Source organism: Zalophus californianus, chromosome 11, assembly GCF_009762305.2.
Source record: "Zalophus californianus isolate mZalCal1 chromosome 11, mZalCal1.pri.v2, whole genome shotgun sequence".
In the NCBI taxonomy this organism is placed as follows: Eukaryota; Metazoa; Chordata; class Mammalia; order Carnivora; family Otariidae; genus Zalophus; species Zalophus californianus.
In genome coordinates, this window is record NC_045605.1 from 84,517,021 (window position 1) to 84,537,258 (window position 20,238).

At 48.9% G+C, this 20,238-nt stretch overlaps 2 protein-coding genes across 2 annotated transcripts in view; one reads left to right on the forward strand and one right to left on the reverse strand.

Moving 5' to 3' along the window:
• Positions 1–4,249, forward strand: part of ELP4 (elongator acetyltransferase complex subunit 4) — a 253,090-nt gene extending 248,841 nt beyond the window's left edge. Inside the window, exon 10 of the mRNA XM_027577883.2 lies at positions 3,956–4,249. Coding sequence (XP_027433684.2) covers positions 3,956–4,096 — 141 coding nt within the window. The 3' untranslated portion in view covers positions 4,097–4,249. The remainder of the gene's footprint in view (positions 1–3,955) is intronic.
• Positions 113–18,013, reverse strand: PAX6 (paired box 6). Its single transcript, XM_035722874.1, is given in 12 exon segments — positions 113–1,193; positions 1,904–1,967; positions 1,969–2,055; positions 4,866–4,981; positions 5,078–5,228; positions 5,437–5,519; positions 6,027–6,185; positions 12,065–12,230; positions 13,008–13,223; positions 13,318–13,359; positions 14,166–14,296; positions 18,004–18,013. Coding segments are annotated over 12 exon segments (1,311 nt in total). The 3' UTR covers positions 113–1,107.
• Positions 18,014–20,238: the final 2,225 nt, after the last annotated feature.

Below are 20,238 nucleotides of genomic sequence, written 5' to 3' on the forward strand. Positions count from 1 at the left end.
AATGAAATGATAAGAATTATTTCTTTAAGAATTAGTGTATGTATGAAAGGAACCGTTGGTTTAGAATGATAATCTAACATGGAAACAAAATTTGTAACACCACACTATAAGGTTAAAAAGAAAATAGTATAATAAAGGAAATACAAAGGCTTTGGCATGGTTCTTACAATCAACAATGGTTAATTTTGATATGTAGTTGTGAACAACTTCAAAACACTTACGTTTAAAACTCTTGCAAGCACTTTTAATTGATTAGGAATGAATTCTAGATGCACAAAATGATTGGACTGTGAACAGTAATACAACTATATCTAAGAACAATTAATTTTTGCTGGCCAAAAAAGAAACGTATGATTGCATGAAAATGTGTATAAAACATCTATAGAGTATTCTTGTCAAATATAAATGAAATTAACTTTATTATAGAAATCATTCTGAGGATTTCTAGGGAAGACAAATACTTACATTTTGACATAAAACAAATTGGATTTTATCGAAGACACACTCTACCTTTTAGCTATCAACTTTTTTCTTCCTTGAATTTATCTTACCCTTTTTTGCACATAAACTTCATCTGTTAACAACCTTTGGAAAACCAACAGATATTCTTACATAAATCTAGTGCATGTTGTTCCAGGTTTAATTATATGCAAAGGAATGATACAAACTTGGAACATCAGTCCATAAACTATGAACAGATGGGTAGAAGTATTTGATATATCTTGATAAAACTCTTAAATTCGTGGCAAAGCTTGTTGATCATGGTTTCCTTTTTTTTTTTTAAACAACTTCATGACCAACACAGATCAAACATCCATCCAGTCTACGTTGTTCTTTTTGTCATAACATACAAATGCCCATTTACAAATAATACACCAAAATGAATAAAAGTTTGGATACCAAAATGAAGATTTGTTCCAACTGATACCGTGCCTTCTGTATACAAAGGTCCTTGTTTCAAGTCCATTCCCCAGTGGTACAATACAGGACACAATTGCAGAACTGAAGTGCTTCTAATAGCCATTTTTCTTTCCTTCCTGAACGCCCAACTGTTGTGTCCGCATAGTCACTGACTGAATTAACACAATATATCCTTTTTTTTTTTTTTTACTGTAATCTTGGCCAATACTGAGACATATCAGGTTCACTTCCAGGAACTTGAACTGGAACTGACACACCAGGGGAAATGAGTCCTAGAAGTGGATGAAAGAAATAGCCATGTAGAAATTCCCTTCGAGAGACAAGCACGGAGTATGAATTTATAGGTTAAAAAATAATCTCTAATAATCTCTAACGTTCTAACTGTATTTTTAAAAATACGCAAACAGAAGAAGCACCTTCAGAAACCAGATAACATGTTTATACATATCTATTCAATCCCAAGTCCTCCCACACGAAAGAGAACAACAACAACAACAAAAAAAACTCCATTATGTGTGGAACTTCAGCAATACAACTATCTCTGGAAAGCCCTTGTGGTACTTCTTCATTTGCAGTGAAAGACAGGGAGGAGTCAGGAGGGTGAGAAGTCTTCTGACAACACTCACCATGCTGCTCCCTCGCTTGGGCCCTCACCCCCTCACCACTGAGCTCTGGCTAATAACCCCTCTTCAGAAAACTTACATTCTCAGGTATTGTCTTCATATACAACTTCTGTGACCAAATTCAGGAAAAACAACTTTGCTTTTTGTCCACATGGTATCAGGTTACTAACTCACTTGACTGAATTTCCCCCTTCCAATCAGTTTTCCCCAGAGAAGCGAGCAGCAAAGAGTTAAAACCATGACACCATGACACAAGGCCAGGAGGTTCTTTTGAGGTTCACTTTGAGTGAAGGGAGATCACGTGGCAAAAGAAGCTGTGAAGGCCACCTCCGTGTAGCCTATAGGGGACGGTGGCTCACCTGTGGAAGTGGTGCCCGAGGTGCCCATCGGCTGACTGTTCATGTGTGTCTGCATATGGGGGGGGGGTGTAGGTGTCGTAACTCCGCCCGTTCACCGAAGGGCTGGTGGGCAGCATGCAGGAGTACGAGGAGGTCTGGCTGGGGACGGGGGGCTGAGAGGAGAAAGGCAAACCAATGGTTACCGAGCAGCACATCCCACGGCCACATCCCCAGGCTCTCTCCTCCCCAGGAACTGTGCCAACAAGTCAGACCATTAAAGATGCCCTCGTGTAAAGTACTGGAATTCCAAAGGATAGCTTGGCAATCAGGCCTCCAACCAGGCCTTCCATTGACCACTGCTAGAGTAAAGTTGCCTAAAAGTACTATGCATTCAGACAACTGTCTAGCTAGATGGTGGGCACTATCCATAAAATTAATAGGGTTTTTGTCCATTTTTATCTTGGCCCTCTGACGGCATCTTCAGAGAAGCTATAGCATGAGGACTTCCATTAAAACACCCCCTCTTCTGCAAATCCAATCTATTTGGGAATCTAGTGACCCCCAAATCCTGTATCTCAAGCTTTCGGCAGAGACCTGTGTGAGGAGTTCTCTAGAAAGTCTGCTTCAGAGACCCTGGGAGCCTTTCATAGTTGGACTCATGGGATTAAAGATTCTTTGAAGAGGCAGATCAGTAATCTCAGATTAAAATGGTCAGAAGTGTCAGTAAATATCTAGCCCCATTCTGAGAATTAGCTGTGACTTCCTTATAGATCTAAAAACCCATATTGGGTTTTTTTTTTAAGATTTTATTTATTTATTTATTTATTTATTTATTTATTTATTTATTTATTTATTTATTTGAGAGAGAGAGAGAGAAACAGTATAAGAGGGGAGAGGGAGAGAGGGAGAAGCAGGCTCCCCACTGAGCCGGGAGCCCAAGGCAGGACTCGATCCCGGGACTCCAGGATCATGACCTGAGCCAAAGGCAGTCGCCTAACCAACTGAGCCACCCAGGCGCCCCCAGATTAGGTTTTATCCATAAAATTGGGTTGCTACCCTTTAACTGTTTGGACTGGTGGTACTGAGGAGGTAAACCTTTCTCTGAAGTGAATAAGAAATACACAGCTGGGACAAATGAGCTCACATGGACCTATTCCAGGGCAGCAAGATTGGGATGAATTAATAGAAACATAATGCCAGGAATAAGGGAAATGATAGTACTACTACTCTGTTCTGCAAACTGCAGAAATGTTTAACATTTCAAGATTCACCTTCTCAGAAAGGGTGACCCATTAGAGAAGGGTCAGCGGAAGACACCCACCCTTTGTAAAATGGTTGAAGATTTTGGTCAACAAGATGAACTGATGGACCTACAGACCAGCACCCACCCCCCAACTCCAAAATTCAGAGGGTAAATTTTCTCTGAATAGTAGTATTATTAGTAACTTTTTACTTTTCTTTATGCTTTATGAATGTATATATGTTTTGTTTTGTATAAATTGTGTAACTTAAAAGTTAGTGTTTGAAATAAATTGACCCCACACCAGTCTACAGGTGGAAACAACCTTAATAGAATAGTAGCACCTATGTAATTGCTTCTAAATATTTTCTCATATACAAATTTTGTTATTTTGGCAGAAATCTAGATGTTGCTATAATTTGCAAAACTAAACAAGACACTCGGCGGCCTTATTAAAGTCAGAGGGTGACTGCTAACATCAGGTTCAAAGAGGCAAGCAGGCCTTGAGGGCCCTGCCAGAATTTCAGCTTGCATTTGTTTCTAATTCCCAAAATCATTTCCTCTAGGCAACCTGACTTCTGGAAAATTCCACAGCAGTTGTAGTAATACCAACCAATGGGCTGGTAATCCCTTAAGATACATTAATTGCACTATGGCTACTAATATCCAGATGCAATGTGAATAAATTCCTCTGAAGTTGCCTATCTAGCTGCTCCTATTTTAGTCTGAAGACTGTGAAACGTTTGTTTTGCTGTTATTTGGAGTTGAAATTCATCAAAAGACATTCAGGGGTGAGTAAACAATCTGTGTAACCCCAGCACTGTTTCCAGCAGGGGCTCAGGCTGGCCAATCTCACGCCACCCGGCATCTTGCAAGTACTGCACAAACAGGAGTCCTGGCAAAGTCACCACAGAAGGCCCACTAGAAGACCAGTTTTTTTCCCATCAAGAATCCATCCAGATCCAGAGCTGTAGTCCACCCCACCTGCCTTAAGCAACTTCCATCAGAAAGGGCTAGCAGCCTAGTACAGGGCCTTGCACATGTAGGAGCTGATAACCGTTCACAGCAGAACTTAGAGTAGAGACAGGTTGTTATACCAAGCGAAGACCATCAACGTATCCAGGCAGCTGGCGTGCCACAGACTCATTATGTAATTCATGGCAAAGATGTGCTAAATTTTTAGCAAGTACCTCTCTTCCTTTTTTTATTGTAAGATATAGAAAGAAAACTCTCCGTTCCTGTATATTAAAGTATATCCCACTATGCAAACAGAAATCTTATTTCTGATCCTTTTTTCCTTCCTCACTGGTTCATCACATATACTCTAAATAATATCCCAAAATGCATACACAGGTTATGTGATCATTAATATGAACACATTAATATAAACCCAAATTTACGTATACTAACCCCTTACTCTCAAATAATGTGCCAGCATTATTTCCACTTTCTGGTACCCAAAACATGGCCCGTCCCCATCCAACGTTATCAAGCTACCATTCCCTCTGAGCAAAAGGCAGATTAACTTGGTTTTTATGTTTTCTTCAGAGCATAAACCCATCAATCCATCAATCCGACTAAAAGACTGGATTGACTGTTAAGACTTGACTGGTGAAGCCTATGACCGTGGCGAGCAAGGCTCCCCAGGGCGCGCGTGGCGGGGGAGGTCTGCAGGCCCTGACCCCCTCCTCACTACTTCTCCCAGGCACCCGTTTCACGCAGGCAGTCAGCGGCCTCACTTACTTGCATAGGCAGGTTATTCGCCATGGTGAAACTGGGCATGGGGGGCAGAGCGCTGTACGTGTTTGTGAGGGCTGTGTCTGTCCGGCCCAACATGGAGCCAGAGGTGAAGGAGGAAACTGCAGAAGAAGGACACCACGGTCAGTCATGCCGCAAGTCAGAGCCAGGGCAAACAGGTGCGGCACATTTATGAGGACTATGAATATTCCAATTACCAGGCGTGGTGGGTTGTGGGATCGGTTGATAGACACTGGTGCTGAAGCTACTACTGATGGGGATGTGACTAGGTGTGTTGCTGGCCTGTCTTCTCTGGTTCCTCAGTTTTTCTTCTCTTCTCCATTTGGCCCTCCGATTAGAAAACCATACCTGGAAATCAGATGGACCAGGTCAGGCCTGTGCCTACCCCCAGCTCAACCTCCCCCCTGGTGCCGCCACTGCTCCCCACCCCCCAGGCCCCGTCCCCCAGGGGCAGCAAATCATTTAGCAGACTGAATATTCCTTAGAAGCGCCTTGGTCTCCAGAAAGGGCAAATGTTAGGCGTCACAAAGCATGAAACCACATGGCCCCTGGGTACCTGTATTCTCGCTTCAGGTAGATCGATTTTGGCCGCTAGTCTTTCTCGGGCAAAAACATCTGGATAATGGGTTCTCTCAAACTCTGAAAGAGGAAGTTGAGTTTTCCATGTTGTGCCAGAACTACACAAAATGTGTCAACCAAGCCCTGGCTCAAGCTGGTTCCTACCTCCCCATTTCTGTCACCTCCAACCACTTCCCTTAAAAATGCTACTACCACAGGGATTGACTGTACTTGGAAGAGCTATCCCACCAAAACCAAGTTAAAATTTCTTTGGAATGACATTCATTCAAGGACCCTTCGGGGGCCTGAATTAGCCAAATCATCATTTTCTTCTTTATGAGAAGTCAGACTCTTAGCCTTTGAATTATGGGTACAAGAAAAGAAGAAAGAAAACACACACACACACACACGCACGCACGCACGCACGCACACAGAAAAGATGCAGGGGGGGCGGGGGCGGCGGCCGAAAGAAAAAAGAAACCTTTTCAGTCCTCTATGCAAAGGGCCCTGGCTAAATTTAGGTCTTTGTACTGAAGATGGGGCATTTAGTTTGATTTACTGCTTGTCTACTTTGAAAAACTCCATCACCTTTCTCCAGGGCCTCAATTTGCTCTTGGGTAAAGGATGTTCTATTTCTCTGCAGCTTCCGCTTCAGCTGAAGTCGCATTTGGGCCTCATCTGAATCTTCTCCGTTGGAACTGATGGAGTTGGTATTCTCTCCCCCTCCTTCCTGTTGCTGGCAGCCATCTGGAACAAAAAGCATAGGGCAGTAAGAGAAATCTGGAATAACTTGGAGCCGGGGTATAGCCATAAACTCTAAGAACAGTACATTCTGACAGTCTCACCAGAACATCCCCTAGGTCACTAAGTGTCTCCTAATAAAAGACATGAGTGACATCCATTATCTTTCTTTCTTTTTTTTAAATCAAGTTTTTATCTTTTTATCTGTTTTTGTCAGGAAGAGACTGTACAATATAGACGTTACGGAGTAACATGTCTTTGAAGAACAAAACAAGCCCTGAAGTTTCCAATTCAAATGGTCTCATAACTAACCTTGAGTCCCAAATGCCCCACTCAGTTCCCTTTCCCTACAGAATTTATTTACCTATAGCTCTGTTGGGAAAATAGAAGAGTGATGTTCAAGATTTCAGCTGATCTATAATCAGTAATTCCTATCTAATCAATTAGATGTTGATAGGTTTGTAGAAAATGCTATTAAGAAACCAAACCAAGCTTGTAATCTTTTTAAAAAAATATTTATCTAGTTTTTATTTGAATTCTGCACAGTCAATTTCATTTTAAAGGTTGTGAATTTAGAAATGCTCGCATTGTTCTGCAGTTTTATTCAACTATTGTATGAGTGCGCTTTGCCTTGACACCTATTACGAGCACAGCTGTAATTATATCATCACCAAGAACAGGCTATAATTGCTGAAAATGGAATTTTATATTTAGATAAAAGGACTGTCCATTCTTTGTAATGTGTTGCACCAGAGAAAAGTAAGATTTCTTTTAAATTTTTAACGTGTAATTTTAAAAAAGAAATAGTAGAGAGTTCACTAACTAGCTAAATATGCTATGCTGCAGCTGAGTCCCTGGCATATCATTTAAGTGGTACATTTTTAATTAGGGCATTTCCACCACTTTTAATGTAATTTCTATCATTAAACAGGGGAAAGTTTTATTGTTTTCCCTTGCTGCTTGGAGGGCAAGATGTACACTTGGGCTAGCTGCATCTTGCCTTACCTCTTGCTCCTGAGGCCGCAGCCTGTCTGAAGGGAGGACTCAGCCCTCACGGGGCCTCCAGGGCCACTGCAAACTGGGTCCCGGGTTTTAGGTCCTGAGGCTCCCAAGGGATACCAACAGGGGCTGCCCCCCCAATCCTAGAAATTTCGCGGGGGGGGGGAGGGGCGTCTTGGTGGGAATCGACTTGGCCAGGAATATCATTTATAACCAGGAGACAATAGGCAGCGCCTTCAAAGAGTTCAGGGAATTGTGACAGGATCTAGTGGGATCTTTTCAGGAACTTTGAAATGTTTTAAAACCCCAACTTTCTCCCCCATTTAAACAGGCGGATTCATCGGCACTGGCCACCATATGGGCCCTTGGAGATCTATTGAGATGACCACCAACACTTGAATAGCGAGGGGCTGCTTTTCAGCGCCGCACAATGCCCCGCGAGTAAGGGAAACTATTAAACTCCTGGGGCAGGAGCGTTGGCAAACTTTCGTGGGCAGAATTTTGAGGCCACAATGAGCACGGACAACAAAAGGATTCTCTTGAGGCGTGCAGCGGGCCACATTGTGTTACAAGAAGCCCAGTCAACAGACTTTTCAGTGAAGTGTGTTAACCCCTCTGCTCTGCTATCATTAATCACTGTCCGAAGAGCGGGCGCCTCAATGCTATTTAGGGCGCTTGGCTGGGGGGATGGAGGTTGGATGGGGGGCCAGAGCAGGGGGTGGGGGGAGGCAGAGAAAGTGGATGGGGACCAGGCAGGCTTGTGTGGGAGGGGCGGATGGGGAAGGCAGGGAGGATGGAGACCAGGTCTGGGGTGGAGGAGGGAGACAGAAGGGAGGATGGAGCGAGGGGGGCGGGTTGGAGGGGAGGCAGGAGGGGGCGGAAAAAGACCGAGGAAGAGAGAAGGCTTCAAAGAGACAGAGACCAGAAAGGTATAAGAAGGACAGAAAAAAAGTGCTGAGGGGGGAAAAAGGCAAGAGGGTCTAAGGAGACGGAGAGAAAGGAGAAAGGGAAGACAAGGGAGAGACAGTTACTAAATAGACCGGCTCTACTTTGGGTCTTCCTGCGCTACTTCAGAGAGGTAGGGGGTCTGGGGAGGGCTACTTAGCTGAGGGAGACGCTGGACTCACGTGTGTGGGCACAAGTGTCTGTACTCATTTACTGCCCCAAGTTTCCAGGTGACTTTCCAAAGTAAAAAGAAAGAATAGTCACCCCCCCCCCCATTTTCAGATTCAGCGAACGGGGAAGACTTTAGAAATAGACCTTTTTGGCCAGTTAACTAGAAACTAGGCCTGTGGGTTATTCCTTTTGGAAAACACAAAAATCTCCGACCATCTGATGTTTAGGGACTGGGGCGTTGAGGAGAACACAATCCGATCTCGCGGGAGTGGTGACTCGTGCCTGCCAGGTCACTCATGCCCACCCCAGTCCTTTTTCTAGCATATTTGATCTCACCAATTAGACAAAGCTGCCCAGGTTTCCCTCAGAAGACCCCCGCAGATAGCATTCTCTATTCTCGTTTGCTTCTCTGACATTTTACTAATTTTAAAACTTGGAGATTTGCACGCTCTCATTCCCCCCTCCCCCCCCCATCTCTCTCTGTCTCCTGTCTCTCACACACAAACGCAGGCGTGGCTCTCACTTGGGAACAGACATTTAAGGGGTAGGGGAAGTCAAAGGGGATGGAGAGCCCTTTGGGGGGCGGGGACGGCGGAATTGAGGCCCGTCAGGAGAAACCCGGGGCGGCAGGATCCCTCCACGACCCTGCAGAGCGGGCGTACCCCGCTGAAAGTTTTTTCGCTACTTTCAAAGTGGCAACTGTTCGCAGCCAGGCGCTGAAGGAGAGGTCACTCTTAGATTGGGCGCCCCCCTTTTCCTCCCCTTCAGTGGATTTACCTTCCACTCTTAAAGCTTTTAACAAAATAAAACTAAAAGTTGGATCTCAAATTCTCCAAATGATAAACCTAAGTGGCAGACAATTAAGATATCTTCTTTAAAAGGCGCCCCCTCGGAGCGCGCAAAGAAGGGGCCTTCAATGGTCGCCGTCCACCTTCCAGCCTAATCCGTGAGAAGGCGAGTGAAAGCGCCTCCCATTATCCCAGCCCCAGGACCATCTGACGCTGGGGATAGGATTTGTTTCCTGGAAGAAGGAGAGGAGAAAAAAAAAAAAAAAAAGACGCTGGGAAATAAAATCATTCCTTAGTTTCTTAGTGTCTTAATCAGTGAGGCGGAAAACAAGCAAGAAAAGATAGCAACCCGGTTGCGGCACCTTTTCAGCTCTGGAGCGCGGATCAAAACATTGTAGCATCTGTTGAAAAGAGACTGACTAAATCCTATAGAGGGCCTGGGTATTATGGGAGTGGGGGGTGGGGGGGAGGAGATAAGAAAAAGTGTCTCCGTGATCCCTAAAACCACCAAATCACTAGAGAATTGGGGCTGGATAGAGTTGTCTCTTGTTGTTGTCAGCCCACGTCGTCACGATTTTATTCACCGCCGCATGGCGTTGATCAGATGGAAACCATATTTGTCTCCCTCTGAGACCTAACCTCGCCTTATGCTTTCGGAGTAATGGACTCTTTAAACCCCAAAACGGCTTCCCGGGCCGGAAGAGGGGGCGAAGGAGGGAGGGGGGCCTTCTTAGCTCCAACAGGTCTGAGGATTCCAGGGGCACGTCTGCTGAAGCCCGCCACCAGCTCCCCGCGCCCCCACGCCCGGGACTCCGCCCCGGTGGCCCGGCGTGTCCTGCCCCCGCAGCGAGGGCGGCGGTCGGCACCCGCGGTCGCTGCATCGGAGTGGGTTTCTCGCGGGGGCAGAGGGGGAATTGGCAGTGGGTGAGTCAGAATTCTCCAGCTATTGGGCGCCTAAAAGTTAAAAGCTCCTGAATTAGCGCCACCTCCCGCCGCAACCATCACCACGGGGTCCTTGCGTGAGGGTCTCGCTTCCTGCCCTCCAGCTTCCCAGGACGGAAAGCTGCCCTAATCAGGCGCCACCTCTGGTGGAAACAGAGGGGCTGGCAAAACTGCTGCCCTGGGCTTCTGTCCGGGCTCTGGGAAGCAGGAGGGTGGACGTCCTCTAGGCCCCAAGCTAACGTGAGCCCTGGCACCGAGGGGGTAAAAGCTCTGGGCTCAGCCCTCCCAGACCCGGCCACCGCGCCCCGCGCCCTCCCCAAGAGTTCTCGGACCCTGGCGGCCAGCCTCGGCGGGGGAGGGGTCACAAGGACCTCCGGTTTGCTGGGGGTTGGGGCGGGCGCTGGGGAGTGCCAAGTTCGGGCGTCTCTTGGGTGTGTCCAGTGTGCGCACGTGGGACTCCAATAGTTTCAGAGGTCAGGTGAGGGTGTGGTGGTCTACACTCAGCCCTGTCACTCCCTGTCAACCCAGGCGGCAGTGGGCCTGGGCCTGCGGCCGGAGTGGAGGCAGCGCCTCCTCGGGTGTGCCCGTTGCACCCCGGGAGGCCGCTGGGTCGGGGCCGGATCCGACGAGAGGGCCCGCGGGGTCGCCCCGGGGAGGCCGGGCCCCGCGCATCAGGAGGCCTCCGCCGGCCCAGCGGCCGCGCTGGGAAACACTGAGCGAGCGCTTTGCTCCCTATCTTCCCAGTGTCCGTCCTATATTGTTTTCTGCTCTTAAAACTGACATGTCTAATTGGCAATTGGTGCCGAATCGTGTCCAGAGGTCTCTTGTGGAACATTTCTACAGCTGTCTCCTTCAACTAGACGCTTATTCATGTCGCCTTAATGAGAAACAAAACGTTCTCTAATGAGCAATTACAGAGCGACAGGATTGTTCCCATAACAAATTCTTGCGAGTGACAGAAGCATCCTTTGTACCAGATATTTCGCATACTGTTACCGATTTTCCCTTCTCTAGCCCGGCTCCGTGGAGGCGCGGGGCACCCGGAGCTGGTCCGGGAGCTCACTGACGCGCGGGCAGCCCCGTCGGCGTCCCCGCGCCGCCGCCCCCGGCCTGGAGCCCCCAGGCTTCGTCGTGCTCCGGGGAGTGAGACGCCACGTCCCATTATCCCGCATATTATCTCCTTGTCACAAGGACAACAAATACCGATTAATCTTCGGAGTAAACTGTTTCCTATTCTTGACCAAGCTACCTCTGGGTGTGTAGGGGAGGGGAAAGCCAACCGGCCCCACCCCACCCCCACCTGCTCCTCTTCCTCCATTCCTTCTCACAGATTCTGCGACAGTCCAGATTTCTTCTCTCCTCCCAGCCCCCCCACCCCGAGCCAGCGGCTCCCGACACCCCGCAGGCCGGTTCACAGTATCCTCACCCCACCCTTCTGTGCAGTCGCCACCCACAGAGGGTGAGAACTGGGGGCCCAGGGAAGCGGAGGGAATCCGACCAGAGATGATGGGGTTGTTTGAGTTGGGAGCCCACCACTTCCAGTGCCCCATCCTGTACTCCACCCTGCACCTCGCCGCTTGCCCTTTCATATGCACCCTACTCATAGTCACATAATTTGTCAATTACGGCAAAAAGCAAAACGATACAATTATGTTTACCTCGCAGTCTGTCAGTGTGTTAACTTGTCACACTTCTACAGCAAGGGGGCTCTCCGTGCATTTTAATGGCAAATTTGAATAGGGCACCACTCAGCTAACTCTTACACACGCACATATTCCTGCCCATAACCTACGTGCGCGCATGCACCAGCCACATTCTTACTACTCCTGACATCCACCACCCTCAAATTCGAAGGCCAATGAGATAGTTCAACAAATACTACCCTTATACAGGGCAAGTCAGTGTGTCCCAAGCCCTTAAAAGAGTCTCTCCACTACGTTCTTCCAGCACAGAATTGAGGAGAGGGGAGAAGTTGGGGGAGAAGTTGGACAAGTGGCTCCCTATATGGAGACTTTTGAGGGTGAGTGCTCGGGTTTTTACCTTGCGTAGGTTGCCCTGGCACAGAAGTCCCCGGATACCAACCCGGGCGGGTGCCCCAGCTTCCGGTCTGCCCGTTCAACATCCTTAGTTTATCATACATGCCGTCTGCGCCCATCTGTTGCTTTTCGCTAGCCAGGTTGCGAAGAACTCTGTTTATTGATGACACCTGCAAATCAAACCAAAATCAAACCAAATGGTAGCGTCTCCCGAAGACAGTTGCCCTATCTTTAGTCCCCAATTCAGCACACCCACTCTCTTAAAGAACGACCCTTAACACGTTAAAACACACACACACACACACACACACACACACACACACACACACAAACTCCCAGCCATCCTGGGACAGTGGGTGGATTTGCAGACATTTTGGACAGAATGACAGCCATCACTTTGGGCGTGGAAACTGGGTTGGGCAGAGAATGCGGGATGGAGAGGGCATTTCTTCCTTCACTGCTGCTGGATGTCTGCGGTGACCTAATCTTTGTTAAAAGACTTCCTCAAAAAAAGACTATGACTTGGTTTAGAGCTTTCTTTCACGTTGTTTCATATTAGGGCAGAAGTGGATGTTTGACACCTGAAGGAAGGTTCAGGCAGTCTGAGTTGGAGGACGTTAGAATTTGGTTTTCATTTTCATTTTCCTTCTTGATTCAAGGGCCTTTCCCTGAGTGCCTCCACCCTCTACTCTGCAGCATGCAAATAAGGTGAACAGCTCCCCACACTTGACTCCCATTTTCCAGAAGATCAAAAAAAAAAAAAGAAAGATCAGTGTCCTCCTCTCAACACCCCAAGATACAGAGGTGACATAGGTGGAGCAGGGAGGGGACAGAGGCAGAATGACACTGGTAGGGAGGAGATGGGTAGGCAGGTGAAAAGAAAGATGGTAGAGAGGAAAGAGCATGGGGCTTAGGGCAGGGAGGGGGAATGTGATCGGTGAACTTACACTTGGTATGTTATCGTTGGTACAGACCCCCTCGGACAGTAATCTGTCTCGGATTTCCCAAGCAAAGATGGACGGGCACTCCCGCTTATACTGGGCTATTTTGCTTACAACTTCTGGAGTCGCTACTCTTGGTTTACTACCACCGATTGCCCTGGGTCTGATGGAGCCAGTCTCGTAATACCTGCCCAGAATTTTACTCACACATCCGTTGGACACCTGCATAGGGGAAGTGGACAGAAAACCACATTATTAATAATTTCAAGACAAAAATAAAATTGTTTAAGTATGCATTAAACAATGACAAGCTTACGTTTTGATTGTCCAGCACTTGGACTTTTGCATCTGCATGGGTCTATAACACAAAAATATACCTTCAATGGTATGAGAACTTACTGTAGAGAGCTTTTTTTCTTAAAATTACATTTGTAGCCCTAAAAACTACAAATATGATGATACTTTCAAACAGTTTGAACTAAAAAAAAAACTAATTTAAAAGTTTTTTTTAAAAAAAACTGTTTTCTTAAACATTTGCCTGAAGATGCATCAAAACGAAGTCAGATTAATTTTTTTGTGCTGACCTTGCTTAAAGTGGTGTTATATTTTAATGAGCAAAAGAGGAAAATAAACTAAAATTGTACTTATTTTCCTTTAAAAAAATATGCCCAGTCGAGTAAATGTGAGTTAGGTAGGGAGGTAAATAGCATTTGCCTTTTAAAATCAATATATATCCTTCATGAATATGAAGAATGCAAACAAATATCTCAGAATCTGAGGTGAGCATGGGATGAGGGAAAAGAGAATGAAATTATGCTGGTTTATACAACTCAGCTTATTATAGTTCATAAACTGTTACCACATTTGATGTTTTTACCAAATGAAAAGAGAAAGGTGCTTGGTTTTTTTTTTTTTTTTAATTCACACACACTTTTTTTTTTTCTTAAGCAGATGAGTTATCTTATGTGACTGACCCAGGTTGAAAGAGATAGGGAAGGATGTTGGAAGGAAAGGGGAAAGCGGGAATGGCAGGGGAGTGGGGTAGGGACTGGGGTGGGGTGGGGGGGGTCCATAATTAGCAGCGTTTACAGTAAGAAATGAAGAGAGGGCGTTGAGAGTGGAGGGCCGCGGGGGCGGCGAGTGGGGCGGCGCCGGGAGGATCACCTGCAGAATTCGGGAAATGTCGCACGGCCGGGCCCCGCTGTGAGCTAGCTCTACGATCTTCTGCCGGGTGGAGTCCGGCAGTGGCCGCCCGTTGACAAACACACCACCGAGCTGATTCACTCCGCTGTGACCTGAGGAAAAGGGAGAGGAGAGGAGAGGAGAGCAGAGCAGAGCAAGAAGGAGAGGAGAGGTAGAGGAGTAAAGAGAAAGAGGAGAAGGAAGACGAGGAAGAGGAAGAGAAGACAACCACAATGCATCCTCAGCTCCCTGCCAGAGCATGCCAAGCTCAGCAATCGGGTCCCTGCTATCGATCAAAAACGACAATGGGACCACGCAACCACGCAGGGCGGCAGGCGGCCCAGCCCAGCACAGCCGCGCTCCTGCCCCCCGGACTGCAGGAGCACCGTGCAGACACCTGCCAATGAGCAAGAACACATGCACCTCACTCCCGCTCTCACTCCTGCCGTGCCCCAGCCCACTTGCCCCTCTTCATAGACATCTCAGCCAGCCTCTGAACCCACAAGGTGCAAACAGTCTTCCAAAAAATATCCTCCCAAAGATCCCCTCTGAATGTCACGGCAGAACGTGGGTTCTGTGGAACCCACACTCAATCTCCAAGGTCTCTCTGCATTGTTGGAACTGTGATAGCAAATCCTACAGCTCTTAAGCGTTCCCTTGGACTCCAGAGTCCAGAAACGTTTGCTGTCACGCTCCAAACTTTGGCGAAGGCACAATCAGCAGAGTTGAAAAAAAATTACATGTATATCTATTACATTACGTTATATATATATGTATATATATACATATATATGTGTATATACACACACACACACACACACACACACACACACACACACACACACACATATATGAAGAGATGGGAAGGGAGTAGAGAAGAACCAGAGCAGCAAATCTGTGGCTGGTGAACCCCAACCTGCGCATCCAGTCCAGAGCCCCAGATCGGCTCCAAACACAAAGTAGTTCAGCTTGCAGCAGTGGGGCCGAGAGCCTGGAGTGCATTCACACCGGCCACAGCTTGTTTTACTTCCACTGCTAACCTCGGCCTTCCACACAGCCAAGCACAGATATCAGCAAAAAGCGACAGGAAAAAGAAAGGAGCACACCACAGTGTCTTCTAGCCCTCCTTTATCTTGTTATTTTCACGACCTCATCCCCATTGTCTAATCTCAGAGAATAGAGAAAGGGAGTTAGCACCTCTCAGTAGCCCCCTCCCCAGTAACCACAGGCACACAAATAAAGCCAATTGCCAATTTCCACTTCCTTAAAAATCTCCAACCTGCAGCCCCGACTCTAGAGAGCAGCCCTTCCAGGAGAAGACGTGGCTCCCTGCTCAGCTCCCTGCTCTCTCCTCTCCTCTTCTCTCTTCTCCTTGGAGCCTCTGATAAATTGACTCCAGGAGCCTGAGCTTCTTAGCAATAAATAAGCTCCAAATATAGAAGAGGGGGGAAAATATGATGAGCCTCTCTGACATTTGTCTTTAAAATAAAACTAGCTGCACGTCAAGTTTGAGCTTAATTTCTGGAAATAGGCGGAAGTCGCTCCGGATCATGCATGGAAGGCTAATTGAAAAGATCAGTCGGGGCGCTTGTGGCAGCCTTGTCACTTTGTGACAGTGCTCCGCTCCGGGAAATTGCATCGTCACGACAAACGGGACCGTGATAAAACGACCCTTTCCGTCCCTATTTGTAGATCACTCAGACGAGATTGAACTGCACTCGTTTCCCCTTCGAGGGGAGCTGCGTTTTCAGGGTAGCCAAAGGCTTGGGGCGGAGGGGGGCCCTCACCGACGGGGGCGGGGGCAGAGCCTCAACTCGATGAGAAGTGACAGGCGTTTGGGGGATCTGGGCTCCGGCCGGGCCCAGCGCGAGCGGGGACATCTCGGGGACACCGCTTCTCCAACAGAGCGAGGCCTAGTCCCCGCTTCCGGTTTCTCCTAAATTCCCTTTATTGCCTTCCTTTGCCTCCCAAGACCAATCTACTGCTCCAGCAGCGGAGCCTTCCCTTTGGGCAAAGGGAGCCTTCCCGGGAAGCGAAAGGCTGTCCCAGAGAGAGACTGAGGAAGACTTTCCAAACTTCACGCACAGCCTGGGCAATTCCCAATCTATGCCTGCCAAGGTGTGTGAGGCCACCTAATCCGAGACTTCCCTTCTTCTCCCCCCACTGCAAAAACTAACGGGTCGGCCACCTCCGCAGCGACCGCCGGCCGGTGCTCGGTGCTCGCCCAGGGGACGCCAGGGCCAGGTTGCCTCTGCCAGCGTCGAAAAGGCAGCGAGGAAGCGCCACTCTCAGTTCCCCTTCAGAGGTTAAGCCTCAATCATTGTGTCCCTTCCCTAGGGACGGCTGGAGCTCTCGCCCAGTGGCGATGATTATGCGCCTAGAATTCGACCGCGAAGCATCTAATAGGAAAACATATGGTGTCAATTTGGATGCTCTGCGCCTCGCGCACACCCGAGAGCGAGCGGCACAAAGCCCTGCAGGCCGGCCCGCGACCCCGCGCCCCTCGGGGCCTGCCAGCCAGGCCGCAGCCGCAAACGCTCAGCGCCGCGCGCCCGGGCCGAGACCGGCCCGAGAGCCTACGGCTGCGGAGGCTGAGCTGCAGGGCGAGAACCCAGCAGCCAGGAGAGGTGGGCAGAAGCCCTTGCCTCGCCAAGGAGGGTCCCTCCCGGGCCTGGCAGGTTCCGCACAACTAACCCGCCCTAAAGCTCGCCACCTTTGAGTCCCCTCGTGGGCTTCGCGCCCAGCAGCCGCGGAAGCACCTGGGTTGGCTAGCGCTTCCAGGACACATGGATCGGGCATTGGAGACCCTCCGAAGTCTGCAGTTCGCCAAGGGAAGGTTGCTAGAAGACAGGCCTTTCCGCACTCCAACCACAGCTGAACCCTTAAATCGCGTCCAGACTCTGCACCTCACAACCCAGGCCTAGTTTCACTGGGTCTCGAGGCTCCCAGGCCCGGGCTCCAGACTAGCCCTGCCACATACCAGTACCCACGGACGGAGCAGGGAGGTGGGCTGGGGCCCAAGGGGCCTGGGCAGAGAGAGGATGGGAGGCACAGGAACGGGGAATCAAAGGCACTGCGGGCCTGGAACGATCAGAACCCGCATAGCTACCAGGGCAGGGCTTCTCCAGCTCCAAGGCTCGACACCCACTCTCTTCCCAAACCCAGTAAACCTGCTCTGGCCAGTAACAGCCCCAGGGTCCCAGTTTTAACACCTTCCCCTGAGCCTCCCTCCCCCCCACCACCGCAGGCTGGGGTGCCCTGCTCCCTTTGCCTTCTAGGCCCAAAGCTGGGGTGGGGGAGGGGAGGAGCTGTCCTGAGAGTGACTGGGGGAGGGGAGCCCCCCACCCCACCCCACCCCACCCCACCCCACCCCACCCCGCCCGGATGGCAGAGACATTCAGTCTTGGCTAAACCCAAAGGGGCCTCCTCCTCGCGCAACTAGGAGAAGCCTCCGCCCCGCCCTGTTCAGCCCAGCCTCTCTCTCTCTGGGGTCAGAGCCCGGGCAGGGGCGGGGAGGGGGGTGTGAGTTACAGGATTTGGGGGGGGGATGGGGTTTCTCTACCTCAGCTTCGCAAACTCTAGCGGGCTGTTCTGAAGGGCCCAGCCCTTGTTCTTCCAGGAGCGAGAACAGCAGAACAAACGTCCTCCCCTCTCGGGTTGCCGTGAGCGAAGGGGGGCGCAGCTGCCTCAGGTCCCCGGGCCTCTTCCCTCGCGCCAGACGACCTGGCCAATGTGGACACCGCGAACCTCTCCACCCTCCCCTGACCCGCCAGTCCGCGTGTCCCCAGCCCGAAGTCTGAGAAAGACCAGAGGCACTTACTGTTCTGCATGCTGGCACTGGCTGGGGGCCGCGGGATCCCACGGGGTTCGAATATGGGGCTCTGTTAGCAAGAACATAGGCGTTAATCCTGGGCCCACGCAGGTAGGCCTACCTCCCAACAGAGGATGACCTGGAGCCAGGACAGCAGAATGCCCCTTCTTGAGGAAATGATCCACTCAATTGCTTGGGGCCATCTGAGGGGCATCCACCTCTGCCCTCCAGTGCATGCAAAATCTACCCTTTGGGTTACAAATAAAATACTCCAATATTCTCAAACTGTTTTCCCCAAACCCCCTAGTAGTTCACTCTTGAATCAGAAGAAATGACCCAATTTCGATTTTTTTCTTCTTCTTCTTCCATGTGAACAACAATGAAGAAGTATTTCTGACTCTTTCACATTTTGGAACCCAAAGCAGCCACCGCAGAACTTGCCTGAAATCTGGGATGTCTGTCCACTCTTGCAATAAAAGGTCTCACACATCTGCGCACCCCTAGTTAAAGTCTTCCCCCTAAGACAAAACAAAAGGAGAGAAAGGTATGTCAAACTGTGGCTCAAAAGCATAGGCCCATGGGCTCTCAGAGCCACACTCAGAAAAACACAACAAAACAAAACATGCATCTAGGGCTCAAACTACCATAAAACCCTAAATCCCAGAGTTACAACCACATTTCCAGCTGCCTCTCTTGCAGAAGTTCCCACCTTTTAAAAGTGGCTACTCTGGCCTGGCTTGGGAGAACTGGAGAATCTGACAAGTCAGGGAACCATTTTGCAAAAATATCAAGAATCGGTTAAAGAGAAAGGGGAGAACAAGAGACACAGTGGTGTTAGGACAAGAGGCCAAAGACTAATACCTGAAGTTTAGAGGTGAGGGGAGGAGGATCTCTAAACTTCGGGGTGCCCGAGGGTGCCGGCTGGGGCGGATCAGAAGGACCGCAGAGCCCATACTCCCTCCTTAAGGAGTTTCACCACCGGAGTTCCCCCAAGGCCCCCGGCACCCAACTCTCTGGCTACCCCTTCATCTTCCACTCTCTCCCTCAAAGCTTCCCAGCCAGGCCCCCCACTCCACCCACCTCCCACCCTTTCTGGGACTTTGAAAGTAGCGAGCCCAACTTCCCCCCCCCAAACCTCACTTATTGTGATTAACTTCTCTTTTGGTGTTTAGATCTTCCCCCCTTTTACTGTACTGTGACACACGCTGTCTACCTCGCCTCACTGCTTTAAAAAGTACGAACAGGAGGGGGTGAGCGTGGTCGACAAAGCCTACAGACAGCGAACAATGGCTTCTATTCTCCAGCTCTCCCCAAACCCAAAGAGCAAAAACGAGTCTCCCTAACCAGCAACACAGCTTCCAACCAAATGTACCAACAACCCACCAACTCACAAAGGGAACAGAGGGACACTTCTAGCTTTGTAAGTCCTGACCCTGCGCAGGTCCCCCAAGGTTCGCCCTCCACCACCCCCTCCCTGCCTTGCCCTAAAAAGAGGGGGGGGGTGGAGAAAATAGAAAAGTAATTTCTTGTTATAAATATCTGGAGGTAATTGTGTTACTGGTGTGAGTTGTTAGGGGCTGTAAAAAGATACAACGGCACCGTGGGGAGCTCAATTGGGAAGAGAGAGTTACAATAAAGAACCTATTCAAGAGGTTTGCAAAAAAAAAAAAAAAAAAGAGGTAAAATAATTAAATAGTCACAGCATTATTTCTCCGTTTTAAAAAAACTAAAATATTCATTCTTTTTTTCTGTTTTGCTTATTGTGATTATTAATCTTGCCTGCCTACAAGCAAAGAATTCCAAGAAGTACATTTTTTCTCTTCAAGGCCATTCATGGTCTAATTTATTAACTAGCTGGGAGGCAGCTTAAATCCATAAAAATAAACTTAAGAGGAGGAATTTTCCCAGCTTCCGAATGTGGCCTGGTAAATACCAGAGACAGCAGAGGGCTACCTAGTTACCTCTAGCTGGGTTGGCTCCGAGGGCCTTCCTCCTGTCTCTCAGTCCCCACAACCAGAGTCAGATCCAGAATGGGGAGAAACCCCAACTTCTTGAAGAATGTGCCTCCCCCACCTCAAAGTGGGACTCTGAAACTGCAAAGTAGTCGTGGCCAGGGAGAGGGGAAGTGGAATTCTCCTAGAAGGGGTAAAACTTCCTGAACTCCTCTCTCTAATTCACACTGTACTCAGCCACAACTGAATGCCCCCATCCTGGCCCAGACATTTTTGAAGCCATTAAAAAAAA